We start from the raw sequence: 21,946 nt of genomic DNA on the forward strand, positions 1-21,946 counted from the left end.
TAGGCATGCAGAGCTGTAAAGGAAGACTGCAGTGTCAACCACATGCATTCATACTACACACAGGACCACATAAGCAGGCATATGTCATATGTTGATAAATTTATCTTTTTGCTACCAAAGTAATTAATACAATAAAAATTTCATAACCTTTTAAAAGACATACTTAATAGGTACACTACTCACTAATCATTATAGGTCTACACACACACATGTATGTATGTGTGTGTATGTATGGTTATGTATGTGTGTGTATGTATGTGTGTGTATGTATGTGTGTGTATGTATGTGTATGTATGTGTGTGTATGTATGGTTATGTGCATATTGTGCTTGCCTATCCAACCTACTATTGAACAGTTTTACTTTTTCTCATTAGAGTTATTACAATAAGCATTCGTGGAATAGTTTCCTTATATAACTCTACGCATACTTATGGAAATGTGTGCTTTACATGTATTCCTAGAGTGAAATGATTGGGACAAAAGCCATGAAAATATCAACATTATATTTATTCTTACTGAAAATTTGTTCATCACGAAGGTTGGGCCAATTTATACTTCAGACTAGTTTTGTTGTGGGTTTTTCTTTTGGTTCTGGTTTTTTGTTTTGTTTATTTTGTTATTTCTTCAGTGACTCAGTTATTAAGACATTGGCCATTTTCTTTTGGGTAGTAATGCTCTGTTAACGTATTACTAGTCTGTCCAACAAGCCCCTCTATGATTTTGTGACTATATAACAGCATAATTGCTTTCCTGACACTAGTAAGAAAAAGATGAGAACCGTGTTTGAGCCATTCTCAATGCTTGTTTCTACCATCTAAGGACAGTTTTCTCTTTGAAATTGTCTTAGCAGTTTCAGAAAATCCCAAATTTAGTAGCATCCTAATGTGGTATTATATTGGATGATTCGGGTGTGAACTGGGGGAAGGGCTCAGAGGTTGGAATTGGAGCAGTGCCCTTGGTGCCTTTCCTGTATTTTATGTCCACTTTTTCACAGTTCATTGGTAGAATCCTATGTGAGTAGATTCATTTCCCATTCTAGGTAAAAAGAATCAAGTGCATGGCTTCTGAAATGATATTTACCTAATTAAAGCTTGGAAGCCAGTGAGAAAGTTCAGCCAACAAGCCTGGCAAGCTGAGCTGGCCCCACATAGTGGAAGGGAAAATGGACTCCTATGACTCTGACTTGCAGTACTCCCCTTATATATATACACAAAACATAAATAGCAGTTTGTTTTGTTTTGTTTTTCAAGACAGGGCTTCTCTGTGTAGCCTTGGCTGTCCTGGACTCACTTGTAGACCAGGCTGGCCTCGAACTCACAGCGATCTACCTGCCTCTGCCTCCCAAGTGCTAGGATTACAGGCGTATGTCACCACACCTGGCATAAATAGCAATTTTAGTGCAGTGAAATTACCTGATCTGTTTCAGGGGAGATGGTAGCACTTATTACTAGTAACAATATTTCCTGAAATACAAAGTTTGATCCTGATAAAATGGCTTTGGCTTGCCATCAAACTTGATTGTCCCTAAATCACCACATCTTTTTGACAGTAAATATGTGCACAGTAACCTGGACAGATTATTAAATTAAATATCTAAGTGTCAGTGGCCAGGTGCATTAAGACAGTGCTTCTGTAGTCATATTGGCTACTTTATGTTTCATTGCAGTGAGCATAGAACGAATTTAATGAAAGTTTCCTTGCGGTGCGTTTCCTAACTCATGTTGTTATTACCTCAAGGAAGACACAGTGAATAGAAGATTCTGTGAGAGTCTTTAAAACTTGTGTACTCCAGTTTGTGTTCCTGGAAGAATAGTACTAGATAAATCTTGTTTCTTTGTTGGATTTCGCAAGCCCTCTTTAGCCAAACTAAAACAAGATTTTAAAAGTTAACTGTGATTTAAGTGCAATCTTCTTTTTGAAACTTTTATCCTAGGAATATCATTTTTTAAAATCTGTCCAGAGAGATATTTTTCAGATTAATTTTTGTATATTGTTAAAATTATGCTCTCTTCTAACAGATTATATTTATTAAATATGGTTTACTTTGTAGAAAAATACAAATCAAATTTTTGCAAATATTTGAAATACCTACTTGAGCAATATCGTATGTCATATGGTATGGCAGAAGAGCTGGAAATGAGGCTGAAAGTATTAAACTGAATTCTTTGTTCTCACTGCAATAAAATATACTTCACATTCCTCCTTCACTTGTATGCCTTGGGAAAGTAGGGTTCCTTTCTGCATCTAAACCCATAATAAACACATGAGTTCTTAACCTCCAGTCTTGCCCCAAGTCTTGTTTTTCAAATCTAAATATTTATAAGATTTAGGAATATCAAATAAGGTAAATGGTGTCTCTACTGACAGGCTAGTGAGTCAAGGCAACACCACTGAGGTAGCTTTCTTTTCTGTACTAAGTGGCACTTCCTATCCTTGTGGGGTTCACATGCCTTTTATGCATTTGGAATTTGGAATTCTGCATTAGCCACACTGACTTGCTCATAGCAGATTTCAGAGTTAAGAGGCACACACACAGCTTTCTCTAGTCAGCACCTAGAGTTGTTTTTGCTTTTTTTTTTTTTTTCTAATTAAAGCTTTATACAATTTCATAATACAGGACTGGCAAGATGGCTCAGTTATTTAAGACTCAGGCTCACAACTAAAAGGGCATGGTTACAGAATGTGCTATTAGGTAAATTAGTAAGTCCCTCGACTCTAAAATCTATGCTCACTCACGTTGTCTAAGAATTAGGAGTAAAGTACTAAAATGTTAGTATTTAGTATAAAAATAGATTTTGGAATTAATATTAACAATTTTATCAAACATTTTTGGATAATCCAAATCAGAAGAGGCTTAAAACTTCGCTCATTTTCAAAATCTAAAAATTTACTCTGAGATCCATCTATCTCTACAACAGATTGATGGCGTCCTTAAGTATAGAGGATTGCTATTGTCAGTATTTTAAGAATTCATTTCAAAATGTATAAGCTAGCTTCCTGCTCAGTGTGCCTGGCAAGCACACTAGACTTTATGGGAAATAAGTAGTCACAGTCAGAGTAAATGTTTAAATATGAGTGTAGTAAAAGAATTCAAAACAATGAATTAGAATAAAGAAAAAAAAAGAGAGGTCAACTGGTATAATACACTTCTCATTTTAACACACAACAGGCTTTCTAGTGATCTCTACAGAGTCTTAAATATAGAGACACTGGGACTAGTTGGTGGCGCCCGTGGTGTGTGTATGTGTGTGTGTGTGTGTGTGTGTGTGTCTGTCTGTCTGTCTGTCTGTGTGTCTGTCTGTCCGTCCCCGTCCGTCCCTTTTGGCTTCAGTGTTCCATGATTTGTGCTTTAGGACATCGTCTCTGATTTTTAGTAAAGGATGCAGAGCTCATGTTGATGTTACTTGATTGAAGCAAGCATCTTCCTGCGTTTGTCTCTTTCTACTCCATTAACCTGGATATGTGGAATGTGACTAAACTCACCTCCCTGTAAAACTTGCTAACTGCAGCTTTGTAAGCGTGCTACTTCTGAACTGAAGTAAGCAATACCATTCTTTTTTAAAGATAGTAACTGACCTTTGACATGTGAATTCTCATGGCTTTATTTTTCTTTTCAAGGTTGAAGAAATGGTGCAGAACCACATGACTTATTCATTACAGGATGTAGGTGGCGACGCAAACTGGCAACTGGTTGTAGAAGAAGGAGAAATGAAGGTAATTCCCACACTAATTACTTGGGTTGCTAAGTGGACGTTGCTGAAATCATTAAGGTATAAAATGTTAAAGCAAGTTATTACATCAAAGAAGTACCAAATTCTGGGAAGTAAAGCTTCTGTTTTCATAACTTCATTTCTATTAATTGATTTGTAATCGTAATAAAAATCTACAAGTTGTTTTTTGTTGTTGTTGTTGTTTTGGTTTGGTTTTGGTTTTTTGAGACAGGGTTTCTCTGTGTAGCCTTGAGGGTCCTGGCCTTGCTTAGTAGACCAGGCTGCCCTCGAACTCACAGCGATCCACCTGCCTCTACCTCCTGAGTGCTACGATTAAAACCATATGCCACCACCACCTGGCCACAAGCACAATATTTTGTTTTGCCTAAACAATGGAGAAATTAAAGCTTTAGAGTTTATATGTAAAACAGACCATGGTCTGCTGATGGCTTTCTATTTAGCTCCTTCTTTCCTTCCTTTCTTTCTTTTTTTGTCTGCATGTATGTCTCTGCGAGGGTGTTGATCCCCTGGAACTAGAGTTAGAGGAAGTTGTGAGCTGCCATGTGGGTGTTGTAAATTGGACCCAGACTTGTGGAAGAGCAGCCAATACTGTTGACTGCTGAGCCATCTCATCAACCACCAGATATTTCTTTCAGTCTTAGATTTAAATGTGGTAAATGTTGTTCCCAGGTGTTACTTTGTACTCTTCTCTTTGGACTATACTTTCCCACCCTGATCCCTGGCCCCACACCCACTATTCAGACAAAGCACTGGCTTTTAGAGATGCAGACGTGAAGGAATGGAGAGACACTAGAAATGTTTAATAATCTATGTTCCCTTTTTTCCACGTCCTCACCAGCATGTGCTGTCACGTGAGTTTTTGATCTTAGCCATTCTGATGAGTGTAAGATGGAATCTCAGAGTCATTTTGATTTGCATTTCTCTTATGACTAAGGATGTTGAATATTTCTTAAGTGTTTCTCAGCCATTCGCTATTCCTCCGTTGAGAATTATCTGTTTAGCTCTGAACCTCATTTCTTAATTGTGTTATTTGGTTTGGTGATGTTTAATTTCTTGAGTTCTTTATATATTTTGGATATCAGCCCTTTGTCTAATGTAGGATTGGTGAAGATCTTTTCCCAGTCTGTAGGTTGTAATTTTGCTCTGTTGACTGTGTCTTCTGCCTTACAGAAGCTTCTCAGCCTCGTAAGGTCTCTTTTTTTGTTTTGTTTTGTTTTTGGAGACAGGGTCTCTCTGTGTAGCCTTGGCTATCCTGGACTCCTTTGTAGACCAGGCTGGCCTCGAACTCACAGTGATCTGCCTTCCTCTGCCTCCTGAGTGCTAGGATTAAAAGTGTATACCACCATGCCTCCCCCCCCCCTTTTTAATATTTATTTATTTATTAGAGTGTTCTGCCTGCATGTACACCTGCACGCCAGAAAAAGATATCAGATCACATGATGGTTGTAAACCACCATGTGGTGCTGGGAATTGAACTCAGGACCTCTAGAAGAGCAGTCAGTCCTCCCAACCTCTGAACTCTCTCCAGCCTGAGGTCCCATTTATTAATTGTTGACCTTAGAGCCTGGGCTGTTGGTGTTCTGTTCAGGAAGTTGTCTCTTGTGCCAATGAGTTCAAGGCTCTTCCTCACTTTTTCTTCTAACAGATTTATTGTTTCTGGTTTTATGTTGAGGTCTTTTAATCCACTTGGACTTGAGTTTGGTGCATGGTGATGAATATGGGTCTACTTGCATTTTTCTACATGTAGACATCCTTTTTCCATTGTATAGATTTGGGTTCTTTGTCAAAAATCAAGTGTCCATAGGTGTGTGGATTTATTTCTGGACCTTCAGTTCGACTCCATTGATCAACCAGCCTTTTTCTATGCCAGTACCATGCTGTTTAATTACTGTTGCTCTATAGCACAGCTTCAGATTAGGTATGGAGATTCCTCCAGAGGGTCTCTTATTGTACAGGATTGTCTTAGCTATTCTGGGCTTTTTGTTTTTCCATATGAAGTTGAGAATTGATCTTTCAATATCTTTTAAAAATTGTGTAGGTATATTGATAGGGATTGCATTGAATCTGTAAATTGCTTTTGGTAAGATGGCCATTTTTACTGTAATTCTCCCAATCCACAAACAAGAGAGATCTTTCCATCTTCTGATGTCATCTTCAATTTCCTTCTTCAGAGACTTGAAGGTTTTTTTCCATACAAGTCTTTCACTTGCTTGGCTAGAGTTACTTTATATTAGTATGGCTATCGTGAAGGGTGTAGTTTCCCTAATTTCTTTCTCAGCACGATTGTCATTTGTATACAGTGAAGTTCGTCACCCTGTAATAAATAGAGAAAAGGCATTCCTATAACCCACAGCAGTAGAGACAGAGAAGCTGGGGTTAGATGTCAGGATCCTAAGTACCCTACCAGTGAGAAAGGTGGTTTGCTGTCACAACAGGCTTTCCATTTTATGTAGCCTATCATTTTAAAGAAGTGAACACTTTTGGAAGAACTAAACGAGAGACCTGAAAGACCACTGCAGAGCATCACACACAATGTGATTGAGACCTACAGCATAATGCATAAGCCCTGGAGGGAAGCCAGGCTGGTGGATGTTTTAGAGATGATCAGAAATATGCTTAATAGTTTTGTAAACTTTATAGAAATTTTTAGAAGGCCAACTTCCAGCTTAAGTGATGATAAAATTGGTCATCCTGATAATGTGCATCAATAAGAATGTCAAGAAAAGACGGCAGAAGACAGACTGCCCAGTGTGAGCACTCCATAGCACAGCAGACATCTTGTTCTTGCCATATTTTCTTATTTCTTAAAAGAACTCATCACAGATGTCTCCAAAGTAGCAAACTATAATTTTGAAATACATGAATCTGTTTATGATCCTTTTGCCACTTCTGCTTTCAGTGTTTTGTTCAACAAATACTTGAACACCTCTGTGTTTCTGTACTGTTCCTGATGCTGGGAATGTACAATTGAGCAAAGCAGCCTGAAATCTACTGTTGGATACTTTATTCTATCTAAGCTTGTTTAGTCCTGTTGGCTAAGTCAAACAGCCTTTGAGAATATTTGATTCATAATGCTAATTTATATAATTTTTAAAATCTATACCAATTAGTCATCTATCATATATATATATATTTTTTTTTTCATGGTTGAAATTTACCTTGAAACTGGGCATGATGGTACACTCACGAGGCAGAGGCAGGTGGATCTCTGTGAGTTCAAGGCTAGCCTGTCCTACAGAGTAAGTTCTAGGACAGTCAGAGCTAGCTACATAGTGAGGCCCTGTCTCAAAAAAACAAAAAGAGGAGGAGGTGGTGGACAAGGAAAAGAAAGAGGAAGGAAGGAAAAATAAAAAGAGAAAAGAAAGAAGAAAGGAAGGAGGCCTTGAACTTGCAGTCCTTGTGCTTTGTCCTCTCATGTGCTGGGATTACAGGAACACGGCACCACAGCCTGCAGAGTCGGCTCAGCCAGAAGCATGCTTTCAAGTTTGTACTGCAAGAGTCTAACTTTTTAGCAGGGAGGTGGTTGTTGTTGTTATTGTTGTTATTACTATTGCAAAAGTCTAACTTTTGGGGGGGTTACCATCATCATCATCATCTTTATTGCAAAAGTCTAACTTTTGGGGGGTTATCATTCCTACTCCTATTCCTACTATTACTGTTATTATTAAAGGACAGTTCAGAGTGCACTGCATGGGAGCAACAGGCTATCTGACCTAGAATGCCCAAGAGCCAAAGGTTTGAGATTTTTTTGTTTGTTTGTTTTTTTAATATGTTTTCCTTAGGTATACAGAAGAGAAGTAGAAGAAAATGGAATTGTTCTGGATCCTTTGAAAGCTACTCATGCTGTTAAAGGTGTTACAGGACACGAGGTCTGCAATTACTTTTGGAATGTGGATGTTCGCAATGACTGGGAAAGTAAGCTATCATTAATATGTTACCAAATAATGGTTTTCATCTCAATTTAATGTCATATCAAGCCTGATTATATCTGAGTTTATCAACTCTTTGTAGAGTATCAAGAGAGTCATATATAGGATTAATTATGCCTTACTTTCATTTGCAAATGGAGACAGTGGGATCAAACCTAGGTCTCACATATGCTAGCCAACTATTCTACCACTGAGCTATCTCCACAGACCCAAACGTTTTAAGACAGGATCTCACTATGTAGCCAGCCTAGCCTTGGATTCTTAGCCCCCTGCCTTAGCCTTCCAAGTTGTACAAGTGCAGGTATGTACAAATATGTATGGTAATATCTTAATTGTAAATAGGACTTTTCCTTGTTGGCCCTAGTTAATTGTGCTGTGAAGAGACACCATAACCAAGGCAACTCTTATTTAAAACAAACAACAACAACAACAACAAAAACCCATTTAATTGGGCTGGCTTATAGTTTTAGCGGTTTAATCCATTATTATCATGGCAGGAGGCATGGGAGGGTGCAGGCAGGCATGGTGCTGGAGGAGCCGAGAGTTCTACATCTGGATCCTTAGGCAGCAGAAGGAGACTGCGTGCCACACTGGGCATAGCTTGAGCATATGAGACCCCAAAGACTATCCCTACAGTGACACACTCTCCAGCATGGATCCACCTCTAATAGTGTCGCTCCATATGGCCAAGTATTCAAACACATGAGGCCATACCTAGTTAAACAACACAGCTGTTTAAAACATTTACAGTGTTTATCACTGGATCCAGTACCCTAGTAGTATCTTGTGATAGGTAGGTATTTTTCATACAAATACAGTAAAATTCATTCCCATCAAAGGTTTGTCAGAGGTGACAGAGCAAGTTAGTAGAAAAGTCAGGATTGCTGTGGGAGATTTTGCATTCATCTGCTCTTTGCTAAACTGTCTTGTTTCTGTGACAAATCTTCAGATGAACCGTGCTGAAATTAGGTTAGAGTTATTTTTCATGTATGTGTTTTTAGACTCACATTTCATAGATACAGATGGTTCCAAACATCATAAGGTATTTATCATTGGCATTTTGACAGTTATTTCCCGCAAATATAATCACCAATGCCTAACTAGAACACACTAAGCCAGAGAATTAAGTGAAAAAGAGGAGTCACAACATTAGAAACTATTTCACCTGGAGTAGTACAGTAGTGATTAGAATTTATCTCGCTGTGGAAGATGTTGCATTAGAGAAAACTTCCTTGTAGTCAGGCCTCACAGCTGCCATCTGCACAATGAAAGGAAACTCACTCTTCCGTTTAGATGTAGCACAGAGAGTGCAGGATTCTGTGTTTTACCATAATGTTTATAATTGAATTGACCACATTCTAGAAAATGCAATATGTCTTTTTGCAGCTGCTAATAGTATTCTCTTCATTTCAGCCACTATAGAAAACTTTCATGTGGTGGAAACATTAGCTGATAATGCAATCATCATTTATCAAACACATAAGGTAATGATCTTGTCATTTGTCCCCAAAGATGTAAATTATTCAGACTTGAATATACAAATTTGCAATAGCAAATTTTGGCAGGAAGTTAAATTTAAACCCCACAAAATACCCAAAGACCTTTTTTGGTTGCTTGTTGGTTGCTTGGTTGGTTGGTTTGAGACAGGATCTCTCTATGTAGTCCTGGATGTCTAACTGTATATACCAGGCTAGCCTTGAACTCAGAGTTCTACCTGCCTTTACCCCCCAAGTGCTGGGATGAAAGGCATGTGCCACCATGTCCTTTGGAGACCCAAAGGCTTTATTACCACCTAAGGAATGTCATATGTTGAAAACCTACGAATAAAGCCCTGAAGTAACGTTTGATAAAGATCAAACTAGTTTAATATCTAAACTAGTCTAGAAAAGAACCTTCTGGACTTCATTTACATACTCTTTAGTGTTGGAGCATGGTCTGGTGGTTTTTGTTGTTGCTGTTTTTGTTTTGTTGTTGTTGTTGTTGTTGTTAATTGCTCCCCCTCACCCCCAGATTCTTACTATTTATGCTTTTTAACTATACCTCCCTATATAAGCCTTCACCTGGGCAGGGCCGGAGGAAGGGGCCGAGCAAAGATTCGAGGGCTCAGGGGAGAAAAGGATCTTGGGAAGGAGTAAAGAGGACCAAAGGAGAAACAAGGGTAGATCACCAGGGGATAAGAGACAACCATGTGGGCAGGAGGAGGAACGCGGAGGTTCCACATGGAGAGAAGAGGCCCAGATGAACAGCTTGAGCAAGTATTTTGGGATTATGGATGGGAAATAGAACTGATAGAAATTATTATAGCAGATGACATGGGATGGGGGCTGGTCAACATGGAAGGTAGTTTAGGGGGCTAATATCTACCCAGCCCCATGTAAAATGAGGCTTATTCTAAAATACAACAGCTATATGTATCTTTTCTTGATTATGATAGCAGGCTAGATAGTATCACCATAATAAGTATAGGGCTAATAATAAACATTATATTTTACCTTTAATTAACACCAACAGTTTAATGTTTCAACCTATAAATGCTACTTATCATATACAAACAAATAACAGTTTTCTATGACAACAGTAATATCAAGGTAAGGGAATATATGGCATTTACTATATTAAGATATGAAAATTATCTATACAGATTACCTAGAAACAAAGAAAGGTTGAGAAATTGGTTGTATTATTAGAACACACAGAAACATAAATTGAATTGGTTCCCTTTATGTTATTATATATTATATTATTAACCCCCACTAATTTTCAATACAGTTAAAGTTGCTGAGTTGACAGCCAGGGCTCCACAGGGAAACCCTGTCTCGAAAAACCAATAAAAAATAAAAAATAGCCGGGTGTGGTGGCACATGCCTTTAATCCCAGTACTCAGGAGGCAGAGGCAGGCGGATCACTGTGAGTTCAAGGCCAGCCTGGTCTACAAAGCGAGTCCAGGACAGCCAAGGCTACACAGAGAAACCTTGTCTTGAAAACCCAAATAAATAAATAAAATAAAATAAAAAATAAAGTTGTTGAGTTATTATAGTATTTGTCTGGCTTGTTGTTGTGGTGGTGGTGGTGCTGTTTCCCTTCTGAAAAATGTCAAATAATTGTTTTATTTTGTGTCTGGGCATGCACATATGTGTATGCGTATGAGTGCATTTGTGTTTGGAGATCAATTGGTGGGGAAGTTCTGTCTTGTAAAAATATTAGGGGGGAGGAAAAATCAGATAGCCATCTACAACTTTTTTTCTCCATTAAATTTGACTCTTTGATATGTGAAGATGACTGTTGTCTACTGAAATTGGAGTCATTTTTGTTCTTGTCCTTGTAGCTTGGTATTAGTTACTTGTTTTGTCTGTCTGTATTTTTGAGGCAGGTCTCCATGTTGCTCAAACAGTCCCGGGCTCAGTTTGAGTGACTGTGTGCCCAGCTGATCAAGGGCCTATTCCTGCTTTGTGTTTCTATTTTTGTTGTTTTGGTTTTTTGGGTTTTTGTTGTTGTTTCTTGTTTTTTGACGTAGAGTCTCAAATATCCCAGGCTGCCCTCGAACTCACTGTGAGATTTGGATGATTGATCCTCTCACGCAGATACATCAGTTGTACACTGTGCTGGAGAGGGCATGACTCCCTGCTTCTGATGAAGTGCTCAGTGACCAAGAGTCAACAGTTCATCTTCAGTGTTGCCTACTACATTTGCCCAGCTTCGTGAGATCCTAGGTCTTTGCAAGATAAACAGTTTCACCTTGCAGATGTATTCACATGCAGTTGTTGACCATTTTCCGCATTCAGTAACTAAGAAAGACATTATATAGTAAGGACAGAGGTCAATTGCAAATACCAAATACTTAGCATAAAAGTAACTTGAACAGGATAAAAGTGGTTTTCTATTATTTAAAGTAGCTAGTTCCAATTATAAGCTGCATGTCATTTCTGTAGTAAATAGTTTTTCTTACACGTTCAAATAGAAATGTCTGATATAAGTGATTTGACATTAATTCAGAGGTGTTCTATAGAAGTTGTAGTCCTATTTGCTTTTTAAGTCTTTGACTCTCTAAGCAGAACATGGACAGAGACTATGGGAGGTGGGACGGGTACAAAGTTTCTGGTGGAGGTGATGGCAAGCTTTAGGAGTATTGCAGTTACATACAGTATGGCTGTAAGAAAGTAATGTAGTATACTAAGTTGTGCACTAAGAATAGTTCAGATGGTTAACTTACAGCAATTATAAAAGGAAAATGATTAATATTCTGGAAAGCTAGAGACTACTCATACAATACACCCCTGTGGGCAGTCGGATGTTCCCTCTCAGGGTTTCACAAATTCCAACTGCACCCCCCCATCCCTCCGCCGCCGTGTAACATCTCAGTAAAAAGTAAATCAAATTGTCAAAACACTTTTAATTCTTCCACAGAGAGTGTGGCCCGCTTCTCAGAGAGATGTCCTATATCTTTCTGCTATTCGAAAGATCCCAGCCAAGACTGAAAATGACCCTGAAACTTGGATAGTTTGTAACTTTTCTGTGGATCATGACAGCGCTCCTGTGAGTACAGTATAGAAATGAGTAGAATTCTGTAATATAAAGCTAAATATATAATGCAGCCAAATTTAAACAGACACTTCCCTCCCACCCACCCACAGATACTTACTTGATATGTTTTAGATTTCATGTTAAGAGTGCTTGAGACAGCCCTTGCGTGTTCTGAAGACAAGTATCAAGGCTCTCAGCACCCATCTGGAGCCCTTTAGCTTTCCTTCTGAGTTTGGTAAGGTAGCTGCTGAGGTGGTAGTCTAAGCAGCATACTTTCTAAAGTAATCTTTAAGCCACTACCAACGACTGCAAACATTCTGTTGTTTGTACTTGATTTAGTTTTACTTAGTACTTTGGAAGAGGGAAAAGACTGGTATCTATCAGTTTTACGTATGTTAATTGGTGATTATAACATTTTAAATGGGAAGTGGAAAGGTGTCTCAACAGTTAAAAACACTGGCTGCTCTTCCAGAGGACCCAGGTTCAACTCCCAATCCTGACGTGGTGGCTCACAACTGTCTATAATTTGTCTCAGGGCCCCTGACTCCCTCTTCTGGCCTCGGTGGGCATTACACACACATAGTGGTCAGACACCCAGGCACATAAAATAAAAACATGAATCAGTTATTTTAAGGAAGTCTTCCTGGAGACTTTATTGTAACAGAGTTTAGACTAATGCAGCAGTAGGGTAACAGAGAGTACAAAATAAGGAATATCTACAAACTGATGCTAGTTTGTGTGTTTGTTTTGACAGCTGAATAATCGATGTGTCCGTGCCAAAATCAATGTTGCTATGATTTGTCAAACTTTAGTGAGCCCACCAGAGGGAAACCAGGAGATAAGCAGAGACAACATTCTGTGCAAGATTACGTATGTAGCTAATGGTATGTAGTTCTTCTTGTTTGTTCTCATTGATAATGTGCCGGTTCTTGGCCATCGTCTACATAAAAATATCCAATTTACTAGTCATTAACCTGGAGATGAGTCATATATAGAATTATGTGGAAGACATTGTCTGAATTTCTACTTTAGAACAAGTATGTAAGAATTTTTAAAGATTTGGGGGCTGGAGAGATGGCTCAGAGGTTAGGAGCACTGGCTGCTCTTTCAAAGGTCCTGAGTTCAATTCCCAGCAACCACACGATGGCTAACAACCATCTATAATGAAATCTCGTGCCCTCTTCAGGCCTGCAGGAGTTATAATGCAGGTAGAACACTGTATATGTAATAAATAAATAACATTTTTTTAAAATTTAAAGATTTGACTGGGATCATAGTGGGTCCTTCACATGTAGGTGGAGAGCTATATCTTAATGGACGTAACTTTCTTTTGTTTACAGTGAACCCGGGAGGATGGGCACCAGCTTCGGTGTTAAGAGCAGTGGCAAAGCGAGAATATCCTAAATTTCTAAAGCGTTTTACTTCTTACGTCCAAGAAAAAACTGCAGGAAAACCAATTTTGTTTTAGTATTAACAGGTATGGAGGATCTACAGAACTTGTTGTCTAATGTGACTCTGCAGGTAGAAAAATTCAGTCAATTCTTGGAAGGACGTGTTGAAAATGTTTTATGTTCCTAAATAGAGGATTGTAGTCTGTAATCTGTAATAGTTTTCTGTTGCTTATTTCTCTACTAACATTAAAGAAATGTCAGCATTGCAGCTATAGAGAATAAGAAGGACCAACTCCCTGTCACTCTTTCCCAGAAGCTGGTCATTTTTGGTTGTGTGTGTGTGTGTGTGTGTGTGTGTGTGTGTGTGTGTGTGTGTGTGTGTGTATACGTGTACATGTGCATGTGCACACGTGCGCACAGTTGGGGGTGCACTTACACAGGCAGTACACTGCATATGCTGTTCTAGATCTGCTGACACATAATTGAGTTTGAAGCTCTTTATGTGTTAGTAAGGAATTTCCTGGTTTGGTTTTCTTTTGTATGAATGCACATCATTTATCTAGCGAATTCTGCATCTTACACACACTAAAGTTGTTTGTAGCCTTTACTAATACAGTGTTAGAATTATCTCTTTCGTCATTTTGCACTTTATAGTTTCTGTGTGTTAGAAATTCCAAGATGTGGTACTACTGCCTATGGGACCATACATTATAGTTCCTATATTACCCTGCACAGAGCTTACACTAACTAATCTCTCCAGCAGTAATAATGTGTTGTATTTCTGTTGGGCTCAGGATGGAAGCCAAGAAAACTCCCTTCAGAGAAACTTGTTTTCTGCACTCTGCATCTGAGCCTTGTCCCAAAAGGGAAATTGAACAACATTTTTTTTTAAAAGATGTACGTACTATGTATACAGCATTCTTGCCTGCATGTACTCCTGCAGGCCAGAAGAGGGCATCAGGTCACATTTAGATGGCTGGGAGCCACTATGTGGTTGCTGGGACCTGAACTCAGAACCTCCTGAAGAGCAGTAAATGCTCTTAACCTGTGAGCCATCTCTCCAGCCCCTGTACATTTTTAACGGATGGGAATACAAGGCGAGAGGGAGTTGCATTGACCAATCATTTGACACTGGGAGTTGAGCAAGGAAGTAAACGTGGGTGACTGGGCCTTATCCACTCTACCCAGTTTCTGGACCCTCAACTTTTTTTTTTTCTTTTTTTCAATTAGGTTTCCTCTTAGGCTTTGGCCCAGAATTTAGAATGATAAAGGAGCAAAGGAGAGGATAAGCTTAAGTCAGACAAGCCCCACACTTGAGACTTGTGTGCCTTAGGTTACGTGACTGGATAAGGACAGCTGCCCTCTTTACATCCTTTACCACTTAACAGACACATGACACACCTGAGTGAAGCATGTCCCTGTCAGTAAGACAGAGGTTGTTCCTGAGATGCCTGCCTCGGGCAGCTGTCTCCTAACATTTCCTCCTAGGTTCTCATAAAGTAAAACTTTCAGATCTTCACCATCTTGGCAAACAAAAGCTCTTAATGTAGTTTTAATTCTATCTATCTACCCATCTATCTGTCAAGACAGTGTTTCTCTGTGTAGCCTTGGCTGACCTCAAACTCACAAAGATCCACTTGCCTCTGCTGGGATTAAAAGTGTGCACCACCAAGCCTATTTTTTTCTTTTTAAGGCAAGGCTCTCGCTATGCAGCCCTGACAGGCCTAGAGCTCACTATCTACAGGAGACACCTGCCTGAGCCTCAGAGTGAGTGCTGGGACTAAAACAGTGTCTTTGAATCTGGCAGACCAGCAAGCCATAGGAATCCTCCTGTCAGTACTCCATAATGTGGGAGCTTTTTTGGGGGGCGGGTCCACTTGAGGTTTAGTAATAAAGACACGATGTTGTACAGTACAAAGCTGTTTGACCACCCGACTTCCTGCCCTGCTCCTGTTTTGCTTCTGTTCTCTGCCCCAGCTCTGGCAACCAACACTTATTTAACAATGGGCACATTCCTCTCTCATACCAAAAAGCTATTAGCATAATGGAAGAGGTTTCATAGAGACTCCCAGCCAGTCAGCAGCAGGACTGCATCCCTCTCCTAGTGCTGCCTTCTGGCCAGATTGAGAGCTACTGACCTCCCTCATGGCAGTTTTAACATGAGAATCTCAGATAATCTCTTGTTTATTTTGTTTTTTTGTTTTGTTTTGTTTTGGTTTTTTTTGAGACAGGGTTTCTCTCTGTACCCTGGCTGTCCTGTACTCACTTTGTAGACCAGGCTGGCCTCAAATTCACAAAAGATCCGCCTGCCTCTGCTTCACAGGGTGCTGGGATTACAGGCATAAGCCACTGCATCCAGAAGAATCCTTTTTGCCCAGGCAAGGAAATGACAAACATTTACATATCCTGCCAGTACCTGGCATTGCCGGCACAGCAATTACACACAACAATTGAGAGAATAGAGGGACACACTTCCATAGCCAGCTGATACAATCTGTGGTCCAGTAGGTGCTGGGATTGCTAGTGTCTGCAGCACTCCCAGCTTTTTACTTTGGTGCCACTGATCCAGACTTAGGTTCTTATGAACACTTTGTGACTGTACCATTTACCCAGCTCCTGAAAAAGAGTAATTTTTTAAACATTTAAAATAAACATGCTAAGACATTACATTCCTAACATTCATCTCCAGAGTCCTGGATTCAGGATAGTATTTTATTGGCTTGATTGTACATATATAGAATGGAAAGTTGTGAAATCCTTTTTCAAATCTCTGATGTAGAAGATAGCATTGTTTGTAGATGAATGTGTGAATGTTCAGAAATGTCATGAGAAGATACACTGTCCTGCACTGGAAACCCAGTTTGAGCATGCTCTTTTCAGAAATGCCAAGTCAAGCCCTGACATACACTAAGCATCCTTGTTAACCTTACATGGCTGCTGCTTCACCATAATCATAGGAGGTGTTTTCAGTGGGTCCCAGTGTTGAAAGCTTGGGAAAACGAATAGGGTTTTTTTATTGTTTTGTTTGTTTGGTAGTGGTGGTGGGGTGTCCAGAGACAGGGTTTCTCTATGTAGCCTTGGCTGACCTGGACTCGTTTTTGTAGACCAGGCTGGCCTTGAACTCAAAGGGATCCCCCTGCCTCTGCCTCCCGGGTGCTGGGATTAAAGGCAAGTGCCACCTCACCTGAGTAGAAAACTAACAGTTTTGATTCTGGTAGTGTAGATGTCATTGTTTGGGACATTCTGTCCAGAGTTGATAACAGGCAAAACTCTTGGGCCACAAGCATATTTATTTCTTGAATAAGACAGACAGACACCACCCCACATGACTTAAGTAGAATTATCAAGCTCTTGGAAATAGTATTGGAAATAGGGCAGAGATGAAGACAAGGCTAGTTCATAAGCTAGTATCTGAGAAACCTGACAGATGGGCTCTTTACTTACAGCATGGTGCTCTCCATGCGGTTTCCCCATAACTTCCAAAACATCCCTTTATATTTTCTCTTGCTGGCAGAGGATAAATTTTTTCAAAAACATAAGCTCAATAGTTTCACATTCGCAAGGGTGAAATCCTATGAAAGGTTGTAGAGATTCTGTGTACTCCATGAACATGAGGGTAGGAGGCCTCTATTCTGGTAGTCTTCTTGCTTTTACTAGTATATTGCTATTGCTTACATTTTTACTTGTCGTTTTTTTCCCCTGCAGTGACTGAAGCAAGGCTGTGTGACATTCCATGTTGGAGAAAGAAAGAAAGAAAAACAAAAAACAAAAAAACCCCAAGCACTCTAAGCTGGAACATAGGATCTACAGCCTTGCCTGTGGCCCAAGAAGAAACACCACACTAGTAAAGCTGGGTATCTAACACTAGCCATCCCTGCTACATCTCCTCGCTCAGCGTGTAACTAGAAATACATGTAAAGTCACATGTATATGGCTATATTTTTATTTGCTTGTTCCTAGGAGAGAAAAAAAAATAACTTTGAATTACAACTAAGAATTAACTGATGCTTTAATTTTGGGGAACTTTTTCAGAATTTTCTTATTTACCATGGTCCAGCCTAAGATCCTCGGTTGTATCAGATTTTGTGCACAAAAGAAAAGCACAAAAGTTGAATGCACCTGAGGCACGTGCTCTCTGGGCACCAAATATTCAGACGGGCTTCTTTTTACAGGCCTGCAGTCTGTGTCCATGTCCAGAAGTTTTTGACATTTTTGCTTTGTATAATCATAGACTCTGTTGCTGCTGATTTCTACAAGGACTCATGTTGTGTGTCTCTTCATAACTGAGGACTGTCGATAACCTGTGATGTTGCCTTTTCTATAGTCTTACTCCCATGAAGAACCTCGGTTCTGATGGAGAAAGAATGAAAAGCTTTATTTTCTCCCCCAGATATCTTTATATTTTTATTATATATTTTAGTTGTGTACTATGTGCTACCAACTTTTTTCAGTTTATTACAAACACAATTTGGTAATTTTTAAATTGGTTCTGCCTGCCTCCAGTCAGAGACATCTGTACATCTCTTATGGGTATAGAATACTTTATATACAGTGGTCAGGATAATGTGGGTTCATATTTCCCCTGAAATTTATAAGAGAATATATGGTATTACTTGTTAAACCAAATCAGACTGTTTAAATTTGACGTTTGATTTACTATTTCTAGTATTCTGTAGCCAATATGTTAGGTTTTCTAGCTTGGATCGCTATAGACGATGTATCACAAGGCATATATATATAGAGAACCTGAGCAATGCTCCCATTTGCCTCTTGATCAGAAGGTTCAGCAGAACAGGGAACTTCCACACTATTCAAACTGAAAGGCTGTTCTTAGTTGCTGTGAGAAGCTAGTGTGTAAAATACCTAATTAGGCTGTAGTCCTCTGTGAATACGTTGAAGCATGGAGTTGAGGCAAGGAATGGTACTCACTGAGGTTGAGATGACTGCCCACTTCAGACTCTGGATTGTGTTTACAAGCAAATGTATTTATGTAAATCAGGCATTTTGTAGACGCTTTGCTGACTTACTCCTCTCCTTAGAAACCCAGAGATCAGACCCGTTTGTAAAGCAGAGAGTCATGTCATGTAAAACATGGCCTGTATATATTCCATACATGGAAATGGAGTCTAAAGATAAGTGCAAGGTGTGATAATTTAATGATGGGATTCGTCTGATCACTTAATATGCACAATCCTGGAAGTGAATTACTTGCATCAGTTAGAATATTTATTACTTTGTACAGAGAGAAAGTACATATAAAACATAGAGCTTACATTACATGCACGCAGTTTCATGTCCCATAAATCTTTTATATTTTTTAATTTACCTTTCTCTAAATGATGTGCATGGAATATGCCTTATTACAGAAATGCTATTCATAATTTGACTCTGGAAAAGTGCCTATATGGTGGTAATGCTAGGGAGGCAAGTGAGACAGGTCATCATGCCAGTTTACATCACCAGTTAGCGTTTTATAGTGTGATGTTTTAAAAAAGAAAAGTTTATACCTCAAATGTGTATTTTATTTTGCAATCAGCTGCGGGGTTGGGATGGGAGAGCCGGGAGGGTTGGGAGGGAAAGTTTATTTGCCATAGGCACTGGTGGGAATCTTTAAAAAAAAAAAGAAAAGAAAAAAGAAAACACTCTCTACACCCACTATAAATGGTCCTCTGTTTGCATTTCTGCTAACTATGATGAGCCAGGCAAGTAACTCTTTGATAACTAAATTGGATAGCTTTATTTTACAAAGATATGCCAAGTTTATGAAGCAGGGTCTGCATCTAATTATCACCAATCTGCATTTGCACTCAATGTGGTGATATACTTTTACAACTTATTCTGTAAATAAAATGTTACACTAAAAATGTTTGTATTAAAAAAAGATATGCAGTGATACATTTTACCTTTCAGTAACTGCACTGGTACTTTACTGGAGCTAATCCTGCCCAATCCGAAACAGTCAGAGTTAGGAGGATCACTGGCCATTTTGTAATATTCAGATGCTCGAGAATTACTTTGATTTGGCTAATTCCTACATACTCAGTATTTGTGATGTTTCCTCATACATGGGTATTTCTCACAGCCCAAGACCCCATTCCACAGCCCCCAAAACAAGCCCTTTTACTCAAATCTGCTAAATTATTTTGTGCTATGTTAGACACCTGAAAAATATTGGTGATGTGGGGATTTGTCCCTGCTTGTGAGTGAGTGTGAGGAGCGCGCAGTGGTCCTCCTGGGACTGAGAACTCCGTGTTTGAGGTGGAGAAACTGGACTCGGTGTTGCTACAAGAGCTGCAGCCCAGGAAAGAGGAAGGTACCTAAGAGAGCTGTAAGGAGGCGGGTAAGAAAAAGGAAACATGGGTTTCTCATCTCTTTTGTTTTCTTGGTTAGTTTATGCACCTAGACAATGTCAGTGTCAGTTGCTACTGAGAGTTTGGGCTGGGCTGAGCTGGTTCACTTGTTAAATTGTGCTGGTTATCGTTAAGCTTCTCAGTTGTTTGTCCTAGCAGACACTTGACCAGTATGTAGTCCGGCTGTACAGACATTGTATTTGGATTGTTGTCATTGTTCATCTACAGACTCAAAACATAATTGTTTTAAAATACCTTGGGAGTGTGTAGAGTGTAACTATAATAGCTTTATGATTCTGATGATGTTTTTTTTAAATAAAAATAAAAGATGGATCTTCCATGTTACAATCACAAAATTAAAACCAGTATTTAAAAGTGGAGAAGTATTAAAATATTATGGACAAATATGCTCACTCGCTTGATTTGTTTTTCTTAACCTCAAGGTACTGACCTAGATAATCTTCTGGGTAGTTTTTGGTTTGGTTTGGGTTTGGGTTTCTTTGAGACAGGGTTTCTCTGTTTTACCCCTGGCTGTCCTGGACTCACTCTGTAGACCAGGCTGGCCTTGTACTCAGAAATCTGCCTGCCTTTGCCTCCTGAGTGCTGGGATTACAGACGTGAACTACCATGCTCCGGCCTCTCTGGGTAATTTTTAAAGTTTTCTTGAATTATTTCAATTCATTAACCCTATTTGTAGCTCCATTAAGGATCAAGAAAACTCTGAGGAAACAACTTGATTTTCTGTTAACAAATCAAAACAGGCATCACTAAAGGTAAGTATCCTGTCCGTCGTCTTTTGTCCTGTGTATTATGTGTATGTGTGTAATGAATCACAACCTACATGGATTATGAATTACACTTAACGGTCTTATTAGCCAGAGAGTGACGCTACATAACAGTTCCTGAGTTTCTAAAGTGGAAGTGCAGCATCTATGAGTCACACATCTGTCAAGGTCCTCTTAACTATGAACACATAATTTCTCATTTAGTTATTCTCAAAAAAAAAAAAAAAAAAAAAATAGCATCAGCTCCACTTGTTGCACTCCTAGAACTACCATCATGAAGTGAAGATTTGTAGTGCACTCACTGGGGCCTCCCTTTGATTGTGTTGAAAAGCACTGAACACATTCCATCTCCAGTGTTTAGAGTGTTAAGTGTGCCTAGTTAATATACGCCAACTACCTCATTTGGGATGGTGATCACACTGTTTGGCCTCTCCCTTGAGCTGGCTCTACTTGGTACCTGGGGCATTCCTTTCACTTTAGACACCAACACAGTGATATCCAGAAAGAGCCTCATCTCTGGGCTGAGGGTAAATTTATAGGTTCCTATCCCTCCCAGTGCCCCAAAGCAGGGGAGTTCCAACCCGGCAAGCATCTATTGGTTAAATAACATGAAGGGGTCTAATGTCTAAAGTGACAAGCTACAGAAAAAGGCTCCAAGACCACCCATGGCTTAGCTTTCTTTGTTCACTGCCTTGTCCAGGGAAGTGTCTGGATTATTAACCCTATTTCCAGTGGGCAGGAAGAATGTGGCTATAAAACTGGGTCTCTTATCAACTCTATCTCTGGTGGGACCCTTCAGGTCAGTCACTGGGCAATGCACTCTCTAGTGGGGCTGTTCTTTGCAGCTGGCCAGATTATCTCCTGTAGGCCTATTTCTTAACCTTTGCCCCAGGTACCCTGAAATCCAATTTGAGTTCTTATGGTATCTGTCTGTGTGTTGCAGTTAATTATCAGTATGGCCTAATAATGTCTATTATTAGGCCTATAATTATTATACAGCAGTATTTTCTAACCCACTAGCAACCAATCAAGACAGACAACTTTTATATTTTAAAATAGCCTTAGTTAACCTGGGGCAGGGCAGATAATTAATTCCCTAAACTACTTCCCATAGTGGGGCAGGTATGGGATCCCTGCCCCAATCCCATGCCATCTGCTTCTTATAATTTCTATCAAGCTACTTCCATCCATAATCCCAAATACTTGCTAATTATTGTCTTGGCCAAGTCTTCATCCATC

The 21,946-nt window shown here is 39.4% G+C and overlaps 1 protein-coding gene across 1 annotated transcript in view; it reads left to right on the forward strand.

Annotated features, from left to right (window-relative positions):
• The window catches only part of Cert1 (ceramide transporter 1), a 99,932-nt gene extending 82,505 nt beyond the window's left edge, over positions 1-17,427 (forward strand). Inside the window, exons 12-18 of the mRNA XM_051172379.1 lie at positions 3,619-3,714; positions 7,514-7,646; positions 9,074-9,144; positions 12,065-12,193; positions 12,936-13,065; positions 13,522-13,658; positions 17,278-17,427. Of these exons, the coding sequence (XP_051028336.1) occupies positions 3,619-3,714; positions 7,514-7,646; positions 9,074-9,144; positions 12,065-12,193; positions 12,936-13,065; positions 13,522-13,649 (687 nt within the window). The 3' untranslated portion in view covers positions 13,650-13,658; positions 17,278-17,427. The remainder of the gene's footprint in view (positions 1-3,618; positions 3,715-7,513; positions 7,647-9,073; positions 9,145-12,064; positions 12,194-12,935; positions 13,066-13,521; positions 13,659-17,277) is intronic.
• The last annotated feature ends 4,519 nt before the right edge of the window (positions 17,428-21,946 follow it).

This window comes from Acomys russatus, chromosome 30 (genome assembly GCF_903995435.1).
Source record: "Acomys russatus chromosome 30, mAcoRus1.1, whole genome shotgun sequence".
Taxonomy (NCBI): domain Eukaryota; kingdom Metazoa; phylum Chordata; class Mammalia; order Rodentia; family Muridae; genus Acomys; species Acomys russatus.